A 25,403-nucleotide genomic window follows, 5' to 3' on the forward strand; every position below is an offset into this window, starting at 1 on the left:
ACGATGGAGCCGCCCGCCTCACGCGACAACGCCTCTAGAGCGGGCCGCCACTATGGGTCCTCGCCTCACGCACCAGCGCTTCCCGAACCAGTGGCGGCCGCCATGAGCCGCCCAGCCTCAGGCACCGGTGCCCCCCCCCCCCCTCCCGAGCCGGCCGCCACGATGGCGCCCCTAGCTTCACGCACCGGCGCCTCCCGAGCGGCGGCGGTTGCCACAATCACGCCGATGCTGTCCACCGATGCTGCAACTACGACGATGTCGTCCCTTGCTCGCTGGGCGCCACAGTATCAGTTTTGTCCTGTCCACATGGTTCCATTGAGGTACGCAGGCGCCTATAGCTATGGTGCAGGTATAGGTATGGTATGGTACAGCACGAACAGACCGCTAAGCTCTTGGTTTCGGTTAAAGAATCCTCCGGCGACGGCAGACAAGGTCGTAAAGAGCCCCGTCCTAGCGCGGCTCGACTGCCCGGAGTTGAAAGCGGTAAGATATGTCGATACTCAGAGGAAAATACGTCGTGTTCCCGGGCTTCATAAAGGTGCTGATCGACTTCGCTGTGTCGCTTCGAAGCTCCTACGACTTCTCGAGGCCATGGAGTGGTCCAACCGGAGAACAGCTAGCGACAAGGCCCTGTGCGACCGCTCGAAACCGAGGTGAAAGGCATCGAAAAGGTCTGCAGACTTCACATAATTATCTCTACTTGCTCGCGCTCTCCAGCTTAAGTTCCGTCTTACAAAGACGAACTCGTGCGAAAAGCCATAATAAACAAAATGGGACAAATAAACCCGCTGCGCCTGAACAAGCTTGAGTTTCCGGTGCTAAGAGAAAGGGGCCAGGAGGACTCCAGCAGTTTCCATCTGTCTGTATTCGACTTTATCGAAACAGTTTTGTTACGCAAAGCGCCAAAATCGATTTTAGACTTGATTTCATCAGTTCGATTTCCTTAAAAGCATGCTACTAACTCGATGCCCTATACTAACTCGATATAGGGTGTCTCTTCGGATAAAGCGAATTAGACCATCACGCTCCTAGACATCACGTGGGACACGCGGCACAACACACCGATTGAAAGTTTTCTTTTTCGCGACATACAGGCCTGCCTTGCTGCAGAGTTTCTCGCAGAAATGAGACTCAATGCCTTCTGTTCAGTCTCAAATTCGCAAACTTTAGTTCATGGAGGAAGGTGAAGCCTTCGCAGTCCCCAGCAACACGGAGCTGCCGAAAGCCTCGCACCACTTTCTTCCTCATCTTATGCAAGCAGTCCGTTACAATCTCCAATATTGGTAGACAATGTACGAGGTAAGGCCCTTTCAGCGAAGAGTAACCGTTAACGGGCCGCATCTGCAGCGCTGACGACAGAAGTGTAAACATACAACCGCACCGGTACAGTATACATAAAACGACGGCGACACTACATCCTTTCCGTTACTACGGCTGTCGCAAAAACTGCTGATGCCAGCAGACCGTCTACAGGTCGCGCTGGTTGCTTGCTACTTGCCAGGTCGGTACAACCCCCGAGGGCAACGGTTTATCAAGAAGTCACTGCGCGCCCGAGTGGCAGCTGCGCCCAGCAGCCGCCGAGACTGTCTTCACCTGACAGGCGCCTTGTTGGCCGGCCTCCGCTTTCGAGAGCCCTCGCACTGTGCCACGGTATTTCTTAACAGACTCATTGAACTGCTACCACGACCTTTGACAGCTGCCTGTGAGACTTGGCATGGATGTCTCCACCTCCCAGCCTAGTCTGTGTACTGCGACGGCGTGATAAGGAGTCCTAAAGCAGCTGTGGTAAGCTTGCAATTTACTGGCGGTCCTAGTGAACACAACGTCAGACCGCCCTCCCTTACGAGTCAACGACCTTAAGAATGAGGCGTAGCTCCTGTCAGATAGGACGCTCCAACACCGAGCTGGCGGGATCAGGAGTGACGTCCGCTACTGGCGTGACTGGCGCATGCATATAACATGCCAAGGTCTAACGCTACGTAGCGAACGAAACGCAACTGTCTAATATGGAAGAACCGGATATTCCCGATTCCGGTACTGTGTTTGTATAGAAACACAGTACACAGTAACGGGAGCCCCTAGATCGTCCCCTTGTCTAGGCTGCATGTACGGCCACAATGTAGAAACGGTCTTTATGGTGCATCAAAAATAAGATCAACTGCCAGGTACCTCTATCCAGTGAAGTAGCGAGCTATCTCAGACGTCTATTTCTATTATCCATGTTAGCTTTCAGAACGATACTCGTTCATAAGCCTCTCACAAGTGCTGTGTATGAACCACTATCGGACACTATGCCTTCTTCCAACGCCATTAATAGCGAGACCAGCGCCTCCCAAAGCACCAGCTTGGGACGCGAGACATCTACTTGCCCTAATTTAAATAGCCCTACAACGTTAGGTACGTTAGAAGAAGTACGATAGAATAGCTGCCGCACTTTTGCTGTTAGCATCAGGCCGCAGGGTCAATGACCTTACTCTACTACACTGTAGCCCGGGCAATTATATAGATACAAGCTATACAAGCTACAACCCATAGTACAAGCTTTGCTTAGTTTGGGGCTAGGTTGATCTGTGTAAGACGTCCACCAATATTTATTTATTTATTTATAGATAACTTTAACGCTATTATTTTGTGTCCGAAATTCGGCTCTAAACCAGATAACGTGTCTTACCGACTGGACTCTTAGAAGCTCCGGAATAAAGTATAGACCCAGTATAAGTAGGTAGTCTGGGTACGTCACCTTGCGAGAATTACACAAAATGTTAGGGGACACTTCGCTTATTTCTTTCAGCCACAGTCTCATCCAAGCCGGCCTCGCCTACGATTGCTTTTGATCCACGATGTACTTAATAACTAAATTGGCTGGAAAGCTATTCACTTAGCGATATTTTCGCTTATGTTAATTGGGAACATGACTCGCCGAGATTCTGCGGATCGGATGCGATTTCGAATGAGAATTCTCTTAAACCAGTTTAACGTCAGATTCGAACCTGAGATTACAATTTCAATTCTCAATTTCCTGTAATTCACATTATAACGAGTCACTGTGATTTCATGGGTTGCAATATGGTGTATACATATTTATTCGTTCTCTGAGTTCTATGACAGTAGGTGTAGCCCTATCGCTTGCGCGCCCGCTAACTCGCCACCAGGAGATAATAAACAGGTCTCAATGAAGATATCCGATGTGGAGTACGGAACACATAATATAAAAATTTTACCTTCCAATAAAATTATTATTATGTTTCCTATCCACATCGGATATCTGAGTAATGCCTTCCTGGCAGGCTACTAGGCTACTTTTATGCCGACGGTACTTCTCCTCAACAATGACATGGCGGTGGCGAGTGGCGGGAAGCGAGCAACGGTTCGCAGGAAGTGGAAGCGGAACTACGTCACGGCGTGGGGCGGAGCGACTACATAGACGCTAGCGGCATCATTGGTCAACGATCGCGTTACTCTCTCAATGAAGATATCCGATGTGGATAGGAAACATAATAATAATTTTATTGGAAGGTAAAATTTTTATATTTTTTTTTGGTCTTCCTTGTCCTAAAACTTGAAAGTAATTTAATACTTTCAAGTTTAAGGACAAGGAAGACCAAAAAAAATATAATGTTATAACATACCTGACAGTTCGAGTACAAACACCAACACTCTTAACTGTCCATCGGTGAACCGTATTACAAAAACTAAATCCACAGTTAAGAGTGAGGGCGATGGTACAGTACAAATACGTGATTCCTACTGGGTTACTCGTAAGCATTTACTTACTTCGTAGAAGTCTCTCTTCTGCGATCTAAATATATTTCAACATGAACCTGTGCCATATGCGTCTACAGTGTTGCAATAATAAAGACATTAATAAATCTAGAATATATTCAATTAGCTTTTAATTAGTTGCTAGAACCCTACTTCCAGAGCAGCTGAATACGCAATAAAGTTTTATCAGCAAAAAAACGCCTTCATTCAAGCGAGAAACAAATTTTCTAAATAGTCTAATTTTAATTTGCCTTTTGTTCAAAATTAGACCTTGTTCATAAGTAATTAAGGTTTACACTTTACACAGTAAGCTTTATATAAAAGCGGTTTGAAAAAGAGTTCATGTCGTGTAGGTAAAAACTTGCTCAGGCCATATCGAAAGCCAGGTCAATTACAATATTACACGAGGCGCCTCGCAGGAAACGCGCTAACCAACTAGGCTTTGGAGGTATCTAATAAACTAGAACTCATTGCTATCTAAAATTAATTTAATAAAACTTAAACAATAACTTCCACCACAAATTAAAACTTAAACAGGAATTCAAATACATTAAAGAGCTAAAGCTAATAGTAAAGCTCCGTGGAGACCCAGTCGCTCAAGTTGTTCCTAATGATGTACCTCCTCAGCTCATCGAACACAATCATCAGCAAGCAGAACGGGAGCGAAAGAAAGAAGTGGTGCGCGGGAAGAGACTCCGTGCCGAACACTATGTTACAACCGGGCACGTACGTCACTATCACGGCCGCCAGCAAATCCACCACAATACTAGCGTTCAACACGTGGTTGGTCATGCCCTTCTTGAGCAACGAAATCCGGCGTGTCTTGCAAATAATCACGTCAGCGATCTGGGCCCAGCAACAAGCCACGAAGTAAGCCGTCTGCGCACGTTTCTCTATTTTTTTTCTGTCATCAAAATGCCAAACTCGGCCGAGCGTATCTTCCACGGTACCGTCCTTCTGTTCCCAATTGTTGCGAATGAAGAACAGGGTCGACGGGAAAAATCCGCTCTCGGCGAACACTATGAAATAACTGAATATGCCGGCAAAAAATTGGATCAGTCCGATCTGGAAATAAGCCATATATAACAAGTATTTGTTGACTAGGTGATCGGAAAGTTTTCGCGGTGGTATGGACATGATGTCTTCCTCGGAAGTCTCGTAAGCCAGGCTGATGGCGGGGAGCAGGTCCGTACCCACATTGATGACCAGGATAAGCATCAGCGTTAACGGCAACGGTATCCCCAGGATGGCATACAGAACAAACGGCAGCATTTCTGGCGTATTCGACGTGAGCGTGTAAGCGATAGTCTTCTTCAAATTATCGAATATTCTCCTCCCCTCTTGCACGCCCAGCACAATGGATGAGAAATTATCATCCAAAAGTATCATGTCTGCGGCTTTTTTGGATACTTCAGTGCCGGTAATCCCCATCGCTATGCCGATATCGGCCTTTTTCAGCGCCGGCGAGTCATTGACGCCATCACCGGTCACCGCTACGCAGTATTTCAGCATTTGGAAGGCTTCAACTATCATCAGCTTCTGCTGGGGACTGGTGCGGGCGAACGTGATCTCTTCATATCTTGTTAAAGTATTCTTGAGCTCCGATTCCCCCATTTTCCTGAGGTCGTCGCCGGTGATGACGGCGGCGGTGAACAGCTTGCGCACGTGCGGCGGCACGTCCGCCACCTCGATGTGGTGGTCGAACGCGTAGTCGTAGGCGGTGGGCTGCGTGATGGTGCCGCACTTGCGCGAGATGGCCAGCGCCGTCACGGGGTGGTCCCCCGTCACCATCACCACCCTGATCCCCGCCTGCCGGCATATATTTATGTACAGGTCGATATCCTCCCTCGGGGGATCTATCATTGATATCGCACCGATGAATGTCAAATTCTCGAGAGGAAAGTTACGCTGCTCGGTATCGAATATATAATCGGGAGGATATTGTGACATTGGCAGCAGTGTGTCGCAGTAGCCTATGACGCGCTCGCCCATGTTGGCAAGTTTTATAAAGTTGACTTTCAGATCCCTCTTGAGCTGCACTGTGAGCGGCACCCGCCCGTCGTCGGTCGCTATTTCCGCGCAGCGCTCCAGAATTATTTCGGGGGCACCTTTCATGATCAAAATAAAGTAAGCCTGACGCGGGTGCCCGGGCACTTCGAGTAGTCGATGAATGGTCACTTGATATTTCCAAGCCGAGCTGAACGGTATTTCAGCGACTTTCGGGTTTTCCCGCTGCGTTTGGGTCGCCGAGCGGGCATCCTCCATGTATCGCAGTATCGCACATTCCGAAGCGTCTCCGATAATCTTCCTCTTTGCAATCGGTAACATGCGGGTCTCGTGAGCAAACTGAGCTCTAAGATTAAGTGATGCATCCAAACATAATTCTGAGTAGGTAGGGTCAGACACGTGAGTGTGATCCGTTTTTTCGTATATATGAAAGTTGCAGAACAGATGAGATACACTCATTCGGTTTTCGGTTAACGTTCCCGTCTTGTCAGAGCATATGACGGAGGTCGAGCCCAAAGTTTCTACAGCTTGCAGACTCTTGGCGAGGCAATTTTTTTTCTTTAACTGCTTGGCGGATAACGTCATGCAGACTGTCAGAGTGACGATGAGTCCTTCTGGTACGTTTGCCAGGATTATCCCGAGCATGTACTGCAGAGCACTGAGCCAATTCCTCTGCGCCAAATACACCATGATGAAGAAGATAATTCCAAAACCAAACGCGACTATGCATATTATTTTGATGAAACGAGTGATCTCTTTAGCGATGGGGGTTTCGACTTTCTCTAGGCCGGTGACGATGCCGGCAATTTTTCCTATTTGCGTATTTTCTCCGGTGTCGACGACCATGGCCCTCGCGCTACCTTCCACAATAGGACAAGTGAAGAAAGCCATGTTTTTCGATTCGAGGGGGTTGACGTTGGTGAACTCGGTGCGGTGGACGACCGGCTTGGACTCCCCGGTCATGGAGGACATGTCCGTGGAGAAGTTGGTGCAGGACAAAATGCGCACGTCGGCCGGGACCGTCTCCCCCGCCTTCATCTCGACGATGTCACCGATCACTATATTACTGTTAGGTATTATTTTTATAACTCCGTCCCTAACGACTGTAGCGTTCGGTGGGATGAGGTTTTCGAATCCGCTCATGGTGGCCACGTTTTGGGCTTCTACGTAGAATCCGAACGTGCCAGTTCCTATGATGGTGACCGTGATGACGATGCCGAGGTAGAGGTATTCGTACTTGTTGTGTCCGCCGCCGTGGCCCGAGTCGATGAGGTCGGCGGTGCCGAACGCGATGAAGTTGAGGATGGCGCCGGCCCAGAGCACGCACTGGAACCAGCCGAAGAAGTTGTGGCGGAAGATCTTCCAGTAGCTGGTCCCGTGGAGGTCCTTGAGGGCGTTGGGCCCGTGCAGCTGCAGGAGCTCAGCCGCTTTGCCCTCGGAGAGCCCATCCTTGAAAAGAAAGTCAAAAAGGGCATTTTATTTTATATTTATTTTATTTCGACGAGACTGGCTGAAATCTGCAGCAGTATACTAGGTGTTCGCGGAACTGATCGAATCAGAAACACGGAACTGCGTTCCAGAACTCGAGTTATTGATGTAGGTGTCAAGACCGCTAAGCTTAAGTGGGACTAGGCGGGACATGTCTGCCGCACGCACCTTGAAAGGTGGGCCAAAATGGTTACCGAGTGGGACCCACGGAATACCATCGATGGCACAGGCCGGGGTTCAGACACACCAAAACATGGCGGGACGACTTGGACCCATTTTATCCGGACGAAAGTACAAACGATAGGGTTGAGTGGCGGAAAGGAGGGGACTTTGCCCAGCAGTGGGACACTAGGCTATTGTCATCATCATCATACCTTAATGCTGGTACAGTAGAGGGCCTCCAGCTGCTGTGGTGACAGACAGTGGTCCCCGTGGTGGGTCTCCTCGAGTGCGTGCGCCATCTCAGTGCCGTGCTGCACCGACGTCACACTGCTTCGCTTCGCTCTCCTAGTGTCCGGCATTTTGGACCAAATTCACAGTTCTTGCTTAAAAACCCACTGCAATAACACTGCAACTGGTTATCTGACAATGAACTTGACACAAAGAACATATCTGACGTTATATTTTTATAGTTTTCTAGAAATGTTATGTCCGTGTCATAGTGATAGAGGTTTTAATAAAGACTATATGAGTAATTGTTATTTCTGCAACATGAGCGAGTAATAATTATTTATTTCTGCAAAATAGTTAGAGTCGGACCAAGAAAAGTCTGCAGCGGATTTGGTAGCCCATGCAGTGCAAGTGTTATTTATACGTCATAATTTCATAGAAGTTTGACGTTTAAAATAACACTTGCACTGCATGGGCTACCAAATCCGCTGCAGACTTTTCTTGGTCACTCTATGTTGGTATTCCACCTGTCCAATTTCTTGGTCCAATGTGCATTGCATCTCACTTTCTCACTAAGCAAAATATGAGACGCAAATATACATTGGACAGGTAGAATACCACCCTTATTTACGATATTACGGTACAAGTGCGGAAAAGTAGAAATTTAAATTGTTTTACAGGCGGGGGTGGGGGCAAGTCATTGTTTAACCCCTTGTGCTAATATATTGATAGCACATAAAAGAAAGATGAGCGTAGCGAGTGGTTCGAATTGAGGAATCTTGAGCGTTGCGAAGGTTTCAAGACACATATTTAAATGAAGGACAAGCAAACTTTGCTAGCGAGTGAAACAACATTCTTCGTCAAACCAACGCGAGGAAAATACTCACTCGAAAGTCTATTTCTCACTCTACTAGCCAACATGAGGAAGCAACTCAAAAAGATTGCATCAGACTACTTTGCCACTCTTGTGGATAAAATTCAACTTTCTCATCAGTTTTAGAAGAATAAAGACAACCTTTACGAGCTGAAACCACCCTGCACCCGTTGGAAAATAAGTTTTCTAAGAAATAAAACACGAAGGTATAAGTCTAAAAACATTTTATTGCAAAAAATACCATTTTTACGATTACGGTGATTTTTACATAGTTACAAACATACACACATACATACATACATACATACATAGACACACATACATACATACATACATACATACATACGTACATAGAGTTAGACCGTAAAAAGTCTGCAGCGATTTTGATAGCCCACGCAGTGCAAGTGTCATTTTAAACCTTAGAGGATATAACCAACGGAGACGCCATGTCTATTATTTTCGGTACGTAATAGTCTGCCGTTTTTTGCGGGGGAGGGGCACATCAAATGTATAGGTACGTCATGTCAGATAAACGTCAGTCCATACATTGGTTGACATGAGGTTGACCAATTGACCATTGGCCGCCTATTTTCGACAGAGGGGAACGCCTGTTAATGACCACTCCGTTTGGTTATATTCTCTAAGTTTTAAACGTCAAACTTCTATGAAATTATTATGTATAAGAGCACTTACACTGCGTGGGCTATCAAATCCGCTGCAGACTTTTATTGGTGCGACTATATAAACTGGACTTGTTATACTCTGAGAATCATTCGGGTCGGTTCGCGTGCGCATGAAATATTTTTTTGACATTTTTTGCTACGTATCTATAGTCCGTTTTTTTAGCATTAGAAAGAACTTCGCAGAAGTAAGCTTGTGGTTCCAAATCCGGCACTTTTAGCGGTAATAATTTGAAGTAAATTATATGTATTGACCATATGCTACATTAGATAATTCAATAATTATTAACAATTAAAGAGCCTGATAAAAACTGCACGCTTGCTTCTGTGGAGTTCTTTCTAATGCTAAAAAAAACGGACTATAGTTGGGTTCATTCGCAAACCTGGCACAAAATAAACATTCAAGTTATCCAATCAATTCATTTGTACAGCTCCCAGGGTTCGAAATTATTTATTTGTTTCACTCGGGGGCAAAGTTCTTGTTTAACCGCTCGTGCTAATATTGACACCCGAGCAAGCGAAAGATTCCAAAATTGAACCACGAGCGTTGCGAGTGGTTCGAGAAGCGAGAAGTGGAATCTTGAGCATTGCGAGAGTTTCAAAGCACGAGGGTTAAACAAAATTTGCCCCCGAGTGAAACACAAAACTTTCCACCACACTTGACCACACCAACCCGAAGCAAATATTAAATGTAAAATATCAAACAAAATCAAACCAAATCAAATCCAAATAAATGTTGTTAAATATTTATCATCCTTTAAAAGTCAATTCTACCAGCAAACATAAGAAAACAACTCAAAATTTGCATTTGTTTACTTTGCCTCACATGTGAATAAAATGCAACTTTGCTATCAGTTTTTGAAGTGCAAAGTAAGCCTTTCCGAGCTGGTATGGTGAAAAGATAATTATAGAATTGATAAGTAAAGTAAGGACGTTTAGCACGAAGAATTACGTACATTGACCCGCCTGTTCCTATCTCTAACGCACGCGCATCATTATATAGCTGTCCCGGTCGCAGGGACATTAACCGCCGTCGTCATGGGCGGGACAGCAATACCTGTCATTACGCGCGTGCGATAGGTTGGAAGTATTGGAACAGGCGGGTCGATGTACTAAATTCCTTGTGCTACGCGTCCTTTCTTTAATTATTTTGAAAATAACCTCCCATTTCTATATAAATGTAATTCTTTATGAAGCAAATAGGTATTTCAAAGTCACATGAACCAGCCGCAAAAAGTCGCTTTCATACAATCGAAGACACACTCTCATTTTAAAATGAATTTTCTTCGTATAACATTTTAGCAAAAAATCTAATACTTATCAGACACAGATAAGATTACGTATATATTTATACCAAATGTTAATGCCATGTTTCACGTAATTTAAATATGACGTTTTAAAATGAAAGCATAACTTTGATTGTATGGGAGCGACTTTTTGATGGTGGGTTTGACTTTAACATTTTAATATAAAATTTCCTAATTTCAAATGATTTCTGCCAGGCTCCTACGTTCCAAGATTTGTTTACCTTATTCTTATTAATATTAACTTATAATTTATTAACAATAAAATACATTCAGGTTCATCTTAAAACTAAAACTGCTTACATACATAGGTACTTTATTTCATCGTAAATGAGGAGCTTATTCAGCTTATATTCAAAACCTGATTTGTCACAGATTAGAATATGTATAGAAAATTCATAATAGTACCATAAAACATTTCGTTACTGCATAATTATTATTTTGATTTAGTATATCAGTATCATAACCATACATCGGGGTTTTCGGTGCGGGAATGATTTCGTGTATTTATAACTTTGTTTATTGTAAAATAATTACCAAACTATGAATTAAACGTAGGTAGTGAGGTCCAAATGTGCCTAGAAATGTTAAATTAGTACCGTTTTTTATAGTTTTTACCTGTTATTTGGCTAGTGTAAAACATTCCCGCACCGAAAACCCCGATGTATGATCATAACCAAAAAGAGGTTTGTCCACAAGAATTTCTCATGCAAGAAGTGATTTGTCACTTCAACCAATCGCTAACAGTCTATTGCCGCTATTCTTCCTAAGGAGAGCCCTGCCACCCTCCCTCCTCTCTCTCCTCTTCTTCTCCTCTGCCGTTTATATTTGATTTGATGTAAACTTTCTCAAAGTACCCTTACGACAAACCGAAAAAAGATTTGGGGTTACGAACAAAATGTCCGTTTTTTTTAGCATTAGAAAGAACTTCGCAGAAGTAAGCTTGTGGTTCCAAATCGCCATTTTTAGCGGTAATGATTTGAAGTAAATTATAATGTATTGACCATGCTACATTAGATAATTCAATAATTATTAACAATTACAGAGCCTGATAAAAACTGCACGCTTGCTTCTGTGGAGTTCTTTCTAATGCTAAAAAAAACGAACAGTAACGTTCGTGCATAAAAGGTTTTGTCCAAGTCTCTAAGCAAGACATTATTTTTCCATGAAGTATAGATATTTTGTATAGGTAGTTATTCCGCAACTAATACCATTTTAAAATGGTATTAGGGCCAGTTGCACCAACCACATTTGACAGACTGATCAACGTCAGCCGGCGCGCCCCGGCGCTTTACTATGAAACTTTCCATACATACAAATTTAGCGAATTCTTTAACGATACGCACAGTTTGGTGCAACCGACACTTAGTCTACAATATTATTTTTAACAAACAGTGTAAAGTTTCAGTTATTTAAAATAGAAATATTAGGTTATCTATCAGTTTGACGACACGATGACAAATCAGATTTGGAATATAAGCTCCTCAAATTAAAATTAATACAGTTTTACATAAGTATTTTTAAATTTAGGAACTAACATAGATACATACAATTTAAAATGCTACTAACAATAAACAAGTAGGTAAATTGTTCACAATATCACATAAACATAATTTCTACAGTGATGTGTCTTATACAGTCAGTGTGTTTCGCATTTTGTATCATATTACAGGGACCATAAAGATGTTATTTTGTATCATATTACAAGGACCATAAAGATGTTATTTTGTATCATATTACAGGGACCATAAAGATGTTATTTCAGAACATGCAAGTATTAAGCCAGTGGGCCAATAAACAAATAGCTATTTGTTTAACAAGGGGGCAAAGTGGTTGTTTAACCCTTCGTGCTCAAATATGAAGGGTTAAACAGACTTTGCTACGGAGTGAAAAACAAAATTATTATAGGATATTTACTACACAAATTGACTAAGCCCCACGGTAAGCTCAAGAAGGCTTGTGTTGTGAGTACTCAGACAACGATATATTTATTTATTTCTATTTTTTATTTCTATTCGGAGATCCAACAGCTGTTAACATGTTAATAGGTTTTATAGATGTGATACAAAAAGCCAATTACAGGTTCTCACCAGTAAAATATATATAATATATAAATACTTAAATACATACACCTACACCTGCCAGTTTTGCGGTCGTGGTTGCCGCTCCCGTATTGGCTTATACAGCCATGAAAAACGTTGTCGCCCTGCCTGACACTCAAACATCATCAACATTTATTCAGCAAATAGGTCACAAGGGCACTTTTACACGTCAACATTGAATTTACATACACTGTTTGTATAGTCTGCAATAGACTGAAAGGCCTATGATGACTTAAATACATAGAAAACAACCATGACTCAGGAACAAATATCATCATATACACGGTGTAACATGAGTAAACCGAATAATTTTAACAGCGTATTCCTGATCATATTTAGAGACAAAAATGTCCTATAAACTTTTTTGAAATTCGCCTAGTTTCGGAGATATTATTAATTTAAAAACAAACAAGTTTTTATTGTTACATAGTGTAAAAGGCCTTTTTAATGTAGATGTTGCTGCTATGGGACGTAAAAATCGACAAAAAAATGTAAAAATCAATTTTAAGTGACAAGTTTACCAATAACATCTGTTTTTTATGTACAAATACATTCAAAAAATTTAAAAAACAAAACAAAAAAAAAATTTTTTTTTGGCGAAATTGACCTTAACTCATATTACATTTTTTACTTCTTTTGACCTCAGAAATGCGTGGTTAAAATTATTCGGTTTCCTCATGTTACACCGTGTATATATTATTCTCATCAGTTTTTGAAGAATATAGACTCTTTACTTAAAAAAGGGAAGGGATTGGGAAGGGATTTGAGAATTACTTATTCGCACGTATATCGTACAACGTTTTACAGCACATATGGCCCTTTAAACTTTTGACATACGCGCGGAAAGTGCTGTTTCCAGCACTAGTGCGGGAAAGTAGGACCATATGTAACTTTAAACAATATTTTCTGCGAACTAACCCAATACAGTTAAAATAATCAGAACACAAAAATACACTGACTGCTAAATAAAATGTATTAATATAATAAGAACTAGGAAAGTATACATTAAAATATCAATAATTATTAAACTTTACTTTGGTAACAGGATATTTTGTACTTCTAACTGTGATTGTACAGTCAAGGAATTTAAATTCCGACCCATTTCGTACTTTGTCACAGTGACAACCGTATGAGGCCTCTAGCGGCTTTCATATTGATTGTCACTGTGACAAAGTACGAAATGGGTCGGAATTTAAATTCCTTGACTGTACAAGAAACCTAGCTATGATGATTGACGACAACTCTGTTTTCAACTCCTGCTTTTAATATTAGTTGTAAATTGTTGTTCAATACAATTTTCATGAGTCGCGACACTAGAGAATTCTAGTATTAAGTAACGGTACTGATAATTCAGCTACTCGATGCTAGATGTCGCCTGCGAAAATAATAGTCGTTTTGGAATAAAAAATGATGTATACTCTATTCTTACTATATTTGTCTATGAACAGTCAGCAGCAGAAGTTGCTAAGCGGGCGAGGTGTTCAAAATCATCTGGACGCGACTTTATTGTTAAGGGAATAAGAGCGTGTCAAGATAATTGTGAACACCTCGCCCGCTTAGCAACTTCTGCTGCTGACTGGACAAAGTAACAAAAGGCCGAGTAAATTAGTGACCATTATTGTGAACAGCCGCTGACACCTGCAATAATTTATGACATATGATTTTTGTTGTTTAAGTAATTTAAGTATTGATTGGATATACAAATACCAACCTAGGTTAGGTAAAGGAAATACCATTAAACTATTATGTTTACAACACATTTACATTATACATATATACTACAACTTATACTTAATTAAAAATAATTCTTTACTTATCTTGTGTACTAGATGTATATAGGAATGTTTTAAATCATTTTTTTGTAAGATTTTGAGATCATTTAAAAGATAAAAAAAATTACAATTATTTTCGCAAGACTGCACATTTTTTTCCTTTACAAGTTTACAGAAAATCATGATTAACATTATTTTGCATATTTTTATAATTAGTATCAGGTATTTCCAGGTTTAATATTTACTTTGACTGTAGAACGTTATTACATCGACGTTTCTATATAAATATAACAACTGTAGTTTACATTAAAGCTCTGCATTATTTCAAACACATCGCATTAAACCACTAAAACATACGGGAGTATTTAAACATCGCTAAACTTTTTAGTTAAAATAAATCTAATTTTATATCGTCTTCCTCTACTTTTTTTAATGTCTTATATACCTACCAGATTTTTCTATATATATGACGACGCCTCAAAGCAGTAATCATCAGTAGGTACTAATTTACCTTGTATAGCCTCGTAAGGCAATCCATACGAAATTTCCCTATTTTAGGGTTCGGTACCTCAAAAGGAAAAAAACTGAACCCTTATAGGATCACTCGTGCGTCTGTCTGTCCGACTATTCTTCCCCCCTTTATCTCAGAAACTACTGCATATTATGTTACCTACAATATCAGCACAGTAGACTTATGGTACGTATGGTACGGTGGAAGCGCTGGTGGCCTAGCGGTAAGAGCGTGCGACTTGCAATCCGGAGGTCGCGGGTTCAAACCCTGGCTCATACCAATGAGTTTTTCGGAACTTATGTACGAAATATCATTTTTGATATTTACTAGTCGCTTTTCGGTGAAGGAAAACATCGTGAGGAAACCGGACTAATCCCAATAAGACCTAGTTTCCCCTCTGGGTTGGAAGGTCAGATGGCAGTCGCTTTCGTAAAAACTAGTGCCTACGTCAAATCATGGGATTAGTTGTCAATCGGACCCCAGGCTCCTATTGTGAGCCGTGGCAAAATGCCGGGATAACGCGAGGAAGAAGAAGACTTATGGTACCATTATCACTGCCTAGTAGAAGGAGCCTATTAAGCGGTAAGACAGACATACAAGTGAGCACCCCCCGGAAGGTGCCGGAGCGGAGTTTGGTGCTAGAGAAGCTGGCGTCCTGAGTAACTCGCTTGTGACACCTCTGAACGATTCAGTATGTAACTAGATACTAAAGAAAGTTGCAAAAAGATGTATCAGCACAATAGACTTATGGTACCATTATCACTGCCTAGCAATAGCAGCCTATTTAACGGCAGTACTGACATACATGTCAGTACCCCCCGGAAGGTGTCAGAGCGGAGTTTGGTGCTGGAGAAGCTGGCGTCCTGGTCGAGCGAGGTGTGCACGCCGATGCGGTTGTTGGTGGTGCCGGAGATCAGCTCGTTGTAGAACACAGATAGACAGTGGACAGGTTCCGTGGTACCTCTGGAGGAAAATGTTCAATATATACAATACAATACAATACTCTTTATTGCACACCTCACGTACACGTAGCATCATTTACTTATTGCAATAAACAGCAGTCTGTTGCATTATGAACCTTGTGCAGTAGACAACAGGGTGTAAACTCACTGGAGGTGCGCGATGAGCTCTCCGTCGTCGACCTTCCACAGCGCGGTGACTTGGTCCAGCCCCGACGTGGCAGTCTGTTGCATTATGAACCTTGTGCTGTAGAGAACAAGGTGTAAACTCACTTGAGGTGCGCGATGAGCTCTCCGTCGTCGACCTTCCACAGCGCGGTGACTTGGTCCAGCCCCGACGTCAGCAGTCTGTTGCCGTCAACGGCCGCCAGTCGTAATACCTGCAATTTTTATTGTTTCAAACGATTTATAGAATACAACACATACTCGTAAATGTTTTGATAGATGGGCAGTCGTGTAAGATGGGCAGTCGTGTAAAAACTATCGATTGCATAGGTTGCCGTAAAAACCTGGAGGTGATACTGTATGTACAAACGTGCCATAGTAGAGCCGTACATACCTCCCCGTCGTGCGCGCGCCAGTGTGCCCGCGGCGTGCCGGCGCGCACGTCCAGCACCACCACGTGCCCGGACGCCAGCCCACACGCCACCCACGACGCGTGCACGCACAGGCAGCGCACGAACGTGCCGGCCGGCGCTGTAGAGCCGTACATACCTCCCCGTCGTGCGCGCGCCAGTGTGCCCGCGGCGTGCCGGCGCGCGCGTCCAGCACCACCACGTGCCCGGACGCCAGCCCGCACGCCACCCACGACGCGTGCACGCACAGGCAGCGCACGAACGTGCTGGCCGGCGCTGTAGAGCCGTACATACCTCCCCGTCGTGCGCGCGCCAGTGTGCCCGCGGCGTGCCGGCGCGCGCGTCCAGCACCACCACGTGCCCGGACGCCAGCCCGCACGCCACCCACGACGCGTGCACGCACAGGCAGCGCACGAACGTGCCGGCCGGCGCTGTAGAGCCGTACATACCTCCCCGTCGTGCGCGCGCCAGTGTGCCCGCGGCGTGCCGGCGCGCACGTCCAGCACCACCACGTGCCCGGACGCCAGCCCGCACGCCACCCACGACGCGTGCACGCACAGGCAGCGCACGAACGTGCTCGCCGTCGCCGGTAACTGGAACAAGGCAGACCACTGTGAGACCATACTGTTCAACGGTGTGAACATTTTACTGAACATTTATTTTTAATATACTGTCAACCGGGGTGAATAGGGATGGCTGGGGTGTATAGGGTGTATATGGACAGAACTTAAAATGTATCATATGTTACAATTTGTGTGGGTACTCTTTAAGAAATTGTCAGGTAAATCACATTTTAAGTTTCGTACTACGAATTATTGAATAAACGAATGAATGGTGGGTGAATGGGTGAATGGATGCAGAAATAAATGTATGTAGTTAAAATGAATGAATGTTGCATATAGTCTAAAATATTATACACAAAACACGGAGTATATTAATAATCACTAGAGTGAATATTTCTCACCTTCAGCTCGCTAGTGTAGTTACAAGCTCTAGCATCGATGACCTTGAGCGTCGCGTCCGTAGTAGTAGCTACATCTACATCACAGGAGAAGGCCCCGGGAACGTCCGCACTATGCTCACGGGCGACTTAATACTGTCCAACTGGGACACGACGTTCTCCATGAAAGGTCCCAGATATGGACGTTATTTGGACATTGTTATATTCTAGATGCTAAACGGCTCGATTTCCTAAATTTGTCCAACTTATCAGTTATTTTAGTCCGACTAAACTCCGCTCCGCATCAATTTGGCAAGAATCAGATTGTGAAAGCGACACCATAAGCGTCAAATTACATACTATGATGAATGAATGAACGAATGAATGATGGGTGAATGAATGAATTTTTGAAGCAATGAGTGAATGAGTGAACAATGAGTGAGTGATGGATGGAGAAATTGAATGTAGAATGAATGACTAGTGAGAGTAAATCTTGCTCACCTTCAGCTCGCTGGTGTAGTTACAAGCTCTAGCATCGATGACCTTGAGCGTCGCGTCCGTAGTAGCAGCTATGATCACAGGAGAGGGCCCCGGGAACGTCCGCACTATGCTCACGGGCGACTTAATACTGTCCAACTGGGACACGACGTTCTCCATGAAAGGGTCCCAGATGTGCACGACGCTGTCGGTGGAGACGGCCAGGCGGAGGGACTCGAGGAACGTGAGGGATAACACGCCCTTCTTGTGGCCCGTGTACGTCCAGTTGCATTGGCTTGTCGCGTTGCCGTCGCCCTGGAAAACAGACGTAAATTAATCCTATATAAGTTCTTAGCAAATATTTCATTTATGGTACAAGCTTTTATCGTTGACTGTACTTTTCTTTCCACAGGCAACTAATACTCATCGATACAATCCTAAAAACCCCAAACACAATTAGGTTTCGTTGTTTTATCACAGAGTTCCTATGGCCACCTCCTGTCTCCATCATCAGATCAGTTCGATGGTACCATAATATTGCATTGTCATCCGATTTATACATGCATGCAAAATTTCAGCTCAATCGGAAACCGGGAAGTGGATCAAATTTAACTTGCAAGATTTGATTACACACACACAGACAGACAGACAACGGTCAGGTGAAACTAAATAAAAGTTTGTAATAAAGCAGAGGGAATATATTTCCCACATGATTTTGAACATTGTTTCAAAGTTCAATTTTACGTAATTTCTGACAGTGACACCCTTATCCCATACAAAAGATTATGGTCATAAAATAATTTGCTTAACCTTTTCGACGCCGTGTCAAACACTAAAGCTGTCACTCGGACGCCGCGTCAACGAAGTGTGGACACTTCGTTGAAATTGAACTTTACGCATATGCACATACGCAGCAGGCGAGAAATTTTTCAGCCATCGTGTATAGGCGCGGCTTGCAGCACCTTCCCCGTTGATTCACACATTAAAATCCTTCTTAATTTCGTAATAGAGTTCATAAATTACCAAAAAACACTGAACTAACCTGGTTCCGGAGAGACCACAGCCGCACAGTCTTATCCTTACTGCCGCTCATGAAGCTGTGCTCGTTATCCAGACAGTGTATGGACTTGACGGAGTGCGTGTGGACGGCTGTCTGCAACTATACCTGCTCTGTCTGTAACTAACCTGGTTCCTGAGAGACCACAGCCGCACAGTCTTATCCTTACTGCCGCTCATGAAGCTGTGCTCGTTATCCAGACAGTGTATGGACTTGACAGAGTGCGTGTGGCCGGCGAATGTCTGCAGCTTTATTTGCTTCAGGTTGAAACGCGACTCTTTGTCTGGACGCCCGATTTCGTGCTCCCAGTATATCAGCCAGTCGCCGCGGAGATGCCTGCGAACAATATGGAATTTATTATTAAAAGCTTTTATTTAGTTTCACCTGACCGTTGTCTGTCTGTCTGTCTATCTGTCTGTAATCAAATCGTGCAAGTTAAATTTGATCCACTTCCCGGTTTCCGATTGAGCTGAAATTTTGCATGCATTTATAAATCGGATGACAATGCAATATTATGGTACCATCGAGTTGATCTGATGATGGAGACAGGAGGTGGCCATAGGAACTCTGTGATGAAACAACGCAACCTAATTGTGTTAGGGGTTTTTAGAATTGTCTCGATGAGTATTAGTCGTCTGTCGTAAGAAAAGTACAGTCAGCGATAAAAGCTTACCACGTACCAAAAATGAAATTTTTGCCAAAAACTTATTTTTTTAATACCATGCACGTCATACAAAGCACTTGTCATACATGCGGTCATAGCAGCCTACCAACTGCAGAAGTGACGCATACGCGTTATCAACCCTTTATTTTTCTTTTAATTATTCTTCTTCTAATTAAAGGAAGCGCTGGTGGCCTAGCGGTAAGAGCGTGCGACTTGCAATCCGGAGGTCGCGGGTTCAAACCCCGGCTTGTACCACTGAGTTTTTCGGAACTTATGTACGAAATATCATTTTATATTTACCAGTCGCTTTTCGGTGAAGGAAAACATCGTGAAGTGACCGGACTAATCCCAATAAGGCCTAGTTTCCTCTCTGGGTTGGAAGGTCAGATAGCAGTAGCTTTCGTAAAAACTAGTGCCTACGTCAAATAATGGGATTAGTTGTCAAGCGGACCCCAGGCTCCTATGTGAGCCGTGGCAAAATGCCGGGATAACGCGAGGAAGGAGAGATTCTTCTTCTAATTAAAAAGTTGAAATATCTCCTAGGAAGTGTAGCATCACGGTATATGTAGTGTAGCATACTACCCTCAACAACCCGCAACCTCTCAACTTCACCCTGTAGAGGTTGGTCATGATGAAATGATGAACATCTACCGACCTGTTAGTCTTGACGCCGTTGTCCATCTTGTACGCGACGACGTCGTGCTGCGACGACTGCGCTCTGACGTCATCGACGGCCGCGACGTCGATCCTGTTACAAATAGTTGCATTAATAGATTTTTCACCACATCAGCTCGGAAAGGCTTACTTTGCACTTCAAAAACTGATAGCAAAGTTGCATTTTATTCACATGTGAGGCAAAGTAATCAAATGCAAATTTTAGCTATTTTCTTATATTTGCTGGTACACTGAGAGAAAAGTACAACAAAAACACACTTAGAATTACAAAAATAAACTTAATCCGGGGACAAGGAGAGTTAACTAATAGGAACAAATTGACTTTTGCAATTTCTAGTACCTAGTTCTTGCAATTTCTATTATCTGTTTGTTGAAATTATATTTGGCATTACTGAGCTGTTTATAGAAATAAGTAAACTTTACAGAAATAGTGAGACGTCCATAATTATTACTAAAACTTCATTTTTCCCCCCAGTACAGAACTGTTTTTTAATTCCTGGTGATGATTTTTCTCTGTGTAGAATTGATGATTGATGAATTGATGATAAATATTTAATAACATTCATTTGGATTTGTATTGCTTTGATTTTGTTTGCTATTTTACATTTAATATTGCTTCAGTTAAGTTAAAAAATGTAACATACGACGAAACAGAAATTCTATTAGGATGATGAGTACGTTAGTAACTGACAATACACACACACTCACACACACACACACACACGCACGCACACACACACACACACACACACACACGCACACACACATACATGCATTGTAAACTAATCACTTCTTTCTCTTTTGTTTGAATATAAAGTAGAATTTAAAATGTTAATAATAATACAAATATCCCCGCGGGGGCAGCTTGTGGCGAGCTGACGGTGAGTGGCGACACCGCGGACCCCTATTCCAGAGGGCCCTGTCATCTGGCCCTCGCCTCTGTGCTTGCCTTGATTGGCCGGCCAGAGTGGAGTCGCAAGAGCGGGACCTATGCTCCAGGTTGGAAGTGTAAAATGTCATAACGCCGGCGGCCTGCTGAACGGATCACCGGGATCTGGCTACCGCAGACTCACCTCTCGACAATCTTACAGCCGCTCCGAAGTGTTGCCCTATTGTCGCACTGTGCGTGCGGCCGTTGTAGGGCCCACTAAATGAGTAGGCGAGTCACCACCTGTCTTACACAATTTTGAGACTGATTGTCACGGCAGGTGTCCGCTAGTCTCCTCCCATAACCCATTATCCAGTCCATCCAACTTGCATATCAATAGCCCATGACCTTAGTTCCCATCGCAGCACAAAAGTGCTGCACTGCAATAGTCTTTGCACTTAGCGGAGACCATCTCCGGATGTATCATGTTGTGCGCTCGGGGGTGGTATCCGCCATGTGTATCCCTTGCTTTTAGAGTAAACTGTCTTAAAGGGCCTCTGCGCTGTTGGCTTCGGCCCCACGCACGCCTCCCAAAGGTCCGGGACCCCATGGTCCCGAGATATGGAACGGACATACAAATATTGAAATATTATAATAATATTACGTTAGTTATTATTTTGTTTTAAGTACTTAAAATAATAGCCGTTTGCACAATGTTAGACTTTATTGTCGTTAACTGTGTACAAATGTACTAGACAAATGTAGAAGAGCGGGGCTTCCTGTCACAGGTATCATACATACTTACTAGGAAGTCCCAACCATTAATGTGTTATGTTGTATACTATTTAACGAAATAAATGCTTTTTGATTTTTTTGATTTAGATTTTCAGTTGGTGTGGTGAAAAATTTCACTCGGGAGCAAATTTTGTTCGCCTTGCTGTGCTTTGAAACCCTCGCAACGCTCAAAATTCCATTTTTCGACCCACTCGCTACGCTCGTGATTCAATTTTGGAATCTTTCGCTTGCTCGGGTATCAATCTTAGCACGAGCGGTTAAACAACAACTTTGCCCCCTAGTAAAACAAATAACTATTTACTTATTCGAGTTAAATAAATATATTTTTTTGTGAGCAAGTGGAGTTGATGCTCTTTCTATGCTTATATTCTATTATATAAATAAATACCTGTTGCCTATTTAATTACACAAACGGGTCTACCGCGATATAATTTCATTGTACCAGTATTTCTTCGGACCAGTGTACGGATACTGTGAGTGTTGCGTGTCGTGCCGTGGACAATAAACATTAAACATTAACGGGTAGCTGCAATTTCTTTGTCTACCCCGAACATTTTTATAAACTAATTTCGGGTAGTTTAGTGGTGTTTTATTAATATCTCCGTTGACATTTGTTGGGACGTCAGTCTTTCCGTGACCACAGCTGGTGCAACTCAGCTGAAACGTCGGAATTAAAGGTAAAAACAATGAAATTATATCGCGGTAGACCCGTTTGTGTAATTAAATATGTGTACAAAACGCGAGAGTTTAAAGTGTTTATACCTGTTGCCTACTAGAGTGACATTCGAGCCAAAGCTATTGGAACTAGACATGTGCTCGATCTCGGGCCGCGGGGGGATGTCAATCTTGCGGCTGATGGGCTCGTCGCTGAGCGAGCACTGGACGCGGCCGCGGAGTGGCGAGCTGAAATTATAGCAGATAACACATATGTAATGAAGATTTAATGCTAGACTAGATTATATGGAACGAGGAATTTATTTTTGAAAGTGCTTAAGGGGTTGTGCACAAATCACGCGAGGTGTTTTCGGCTACTTTTGGACCCCCCCTCCCCCCACACCACCTCACGTGTATTTTTTTGATTTTTTTTCATTCGACCTAATTTTAAGATAAATAGTATTGTATACTTATAGAAAATCTTGTTTATTTTTCTATTTACGTTAAATAGGCTCCCTATCCCTAAGTGCAGAGTGAAGATTTATGTTTAACGAAACCGAGAAAAAGTATCTACTCAAGTGGTAGGGTAGGTATTCTTTTCTTAGTTTTGTTCACTGTAGAAAAATACACGTGAGGTTTCCTCATACTCTCATATATATTGCTCGATAGTCTCGGCTCCTATGAACTGTGCGAACGTGCTGTACGCCTGCTCTTCATTGAACACTATTAGGAGTTCTTCATCCTTACCAAACTTGTAACGATGATAACATTCCTACCTGACTGCGAGCGAAGCACTTCGCTCGTACTTCCTGCAGAGCGCTCGGATGGTGTCGCTGTTCTTCAGACACCGCTCGATGGTCTCGGCTCCTATGAACCGTGCGAACGTGCTGTACGCCTGGTACGCCAACTCTTCATTGAACACTATTAGGAGTTCTTCATCCTTACCAAACTTGTAATGGTGATATCATTGTTACCTGACTGCGAGGGAAGCACTCCGCTCGTACTTCCTGCAGAGCGCTGGGATGGTGTCGCTGTTCTTCAGACACCGCTCTATGGTCTCGGCTCCTATGAACCGTGCGAACGTGCTGTACGCCTGGTACGCCAACTCTTCATAGAATACTATTAGGAGTTCTTCATCCTTACCAAACTTGTAATGATGACATTGTTACCTGGCTGCGAGGGAAGCACTCCGCTCGTACTTCCTGCAGAGCGCTCGGATGGTGTCGCTGTTCTTCAGACACCGCTCGATGGTCTCGGTTCCTATGAACCGAGCGAACGTGCTGTACGCCTGGTACGCCAACTCTTCATTGAACACTATTAGGAGTTCTTCATCCTTACCAAACTTGTAATGATGACATTGTTACCTGACTGTGAGCGAAGCACTCCGCTCGTACTTCCTGCAGAGCGCTCGGATGGTGTCGCTGTTCTTTAGACACCGCTCGATGGTCTCGGCTCCTATGAACCGTGCGAACGTGCTGTACGCCTGGTACGCTAGTTCTTCATTGAACACTATTAGAAGTTCTTCTTGGGCCTGAGACAGAATAATAAATATTACAATACAACATTTTTTATTGCACACTTCACACAGTTTAAATACTGGCAATACAAATCTCTTTACTGCACAACTCATTATAGTTAATATACACTACTAGGGTGACCGCTACAGTTATTGCCGTTATTGGCCACTACATATTAGTAATTGGCCACTCCTAACCAATCAGAAAGAAACAAGCCAATTGAAGCCTTATCGTTAAGAGTGTAGTTTTGAATACATCAAACTAGTTATTTATGTTGCTGGATTCGTCGATCTAGGAACTTAAAACAAAAACGGCCGTTTTAAGTATACCGGGTGTGGCCTGTAACATGAGCAAAAAATTTAACTGTAGGCTATACTCCACATACTGACCAACATTTGTTCAGCGACTTTTAAAAATAACTTGTGGTTTGATTTTTAATACACTTTAAAGTTTATTCCAAGACGCAATGTATTGCGATTTTTTTGATGTGTAAGGCATGACAAGCAACGTCAATCACAAATGATATGGCATGGCGATGGCGTCCATTGAAGATAATATTTATTTTGTATGAAAAATAGGGAGTCTAAATACTTCGTAATTTTTAAAAGTTGTTGAACGAAAGTGTCACCGTTTGAGGAGTACAATCTATGTTTTAATTATGTGCTCATGTTACAGGCCACACCCGGTATAGGCCGGCCGTTGGGATCGGTATGGTATGTACTCACGTCGGGCGGTCGGTCGGCCAGGTCGGGCGGCGTGCAGGCCAGGTCGGGCAGGTCGGCGCGCAGCACCCGCCCGTCGCGCACGGTCCACTCGGCCGTGGTGCCGTCGCGGCAGATCTCCAGGAACCCCTCCTTGCCTTCGGGCGCTTCGGTTTCCGTCTTAAAAAAATTATACTTAGAGTCAGACCGAGGAAAGTCTGCATCGGATTTGATAGCCAAGTGCAGTGCAAGTATTATTTTAAACGTCAAAGTTCTATGAAATTATGACGTATAAATAACACTCGCAATGCGAGGGCTATCGAAATCGCTGCAGACTTTTCGTGGCTTAACTCAATTTTCGGAAAATTTGATTAGGTAATGAAAATAAAAGACATAGTCGGATTTTACAAAATTATGAATAGAATCAGGCGTTACTTTGCGTAAATTCATATTAATGAATACCAAAATAATACTTTGCTAATCTTCTAAAAAATAACGTGCTAGTCGATTAGTTCATATGTAATTAATAAGAGGTTAGCACTTGTTACGAGATGACACAGTATTTTTGTACCAAAATATAATACAAGCTTGTGGTACTTTGGCGTCGGCGAAAGCTGGCGGGATACCGCTC

At 43.2% G+C, this 25,403-nt stretch overlaps 2 protein-coding genes and 1 long non-coding RNA gene across 3 annotated transcripts in view; all 3 read right to left on the reverse strand.

Moving 5' to 3' along the window:
- Window positions 1–4,284: 4,284 nt before the first annotated feature.
- On the reverse strand, window positions 4,285–7,778 carry LOC134667710 (sodium/potassium-transporting ATPase subunit alpha-1-like). Its single transcript, XM_063525133.1, has 2 exons — window positions 7,632–7,778; window positions 4,285–7,218 (listed from the first exon to the last, which is right to left on the reverse strand). The coding sequence occupies exons 1-2, from the start codon at window positions 7,776–7,778 to the stop codon at window positions 4,327–4,329; spliced, it is 3,039 nt and encodes a 1,012-aa protein (XP_063381203.1). The 3' UTR covers window positions 4,285–4,326.
- A 950-nt stretch (window positions 7,779–8,728) lies between these two features.
- LOC134667586 (uncharacterized) lies at window positions 8,729–13,677 on the reverse strand. The gene is made up of 2 exons (XR_010098658.1): window positions 12,860–13,677; window positions 8,729–12,643 (listed from the first exon to the last, which is right to left on the reverse strand). It is a non-coding gene; the product is annotated as an uncharacterized LOC134667586 (long non-coding RNA).
- Window positions 13,678–13,815: 138 nt separating this feature from the next.
- LOC134667115 (WD repeat-containing protein 81) overlaps window positions 13,816–25,403 on the reverse strand; it is a 33,596-nt gene continuing 22,008 nt past the window's right edge. The window contains exons 12-20 of the mRNA XM_063524398.1: window positions 24,797–24,952; window positions 23,919–24,085; window positions 22,663–22,803; window positions 20,218–20,310; window positions 19,027–19,234; window positions 17,866–18,156; window positions 16,874–17,017; window positions 16,123–16,229; window positions 13,816–15,853 (exon numbers count right to left, since the gene is read on the reverse strand). Coding sequence (XP_063380468.1) covers window positions 15,622–15,853; window positions 16,123–16,229; window positions 16,874–17,017; window positions 17,866–18,156; window positions 19,027–19,234; window positions 20,218–20,310; window positions 22,663–22,803; window positions 23,919–24,085; window positions 24,797–24,952 — 1,539 coding nt within the window. The 3' untranslated portion in view covers window positions 13,816–15,621. The remainder of the gene's footprint in view (window positions 15,854–16,122; window positions 16,230–16,873; window positions 17,018–17,865; window positions 18,157–19,026; window positions 19,235–20,217; window positions 20,311–22,662; window positions 22,804–23,918; window positions 24,086–24,796; window positions 24,953–25,403) is intronic.

Source organism: Cydia fagiglandana, chromosome 9 (assembly GCF_963556715.1).
Source record: "Cydia fagiglandana chromosome 9, ilCydFagi1.1, whole genome shotgun sequence".
Taxonomy (NCBI): Eukaryota; Metazoa; Arthropoda; class Insecta; order Lepidoptera; family Tortricidae; genus Cydia; species Cydia fagiglandana.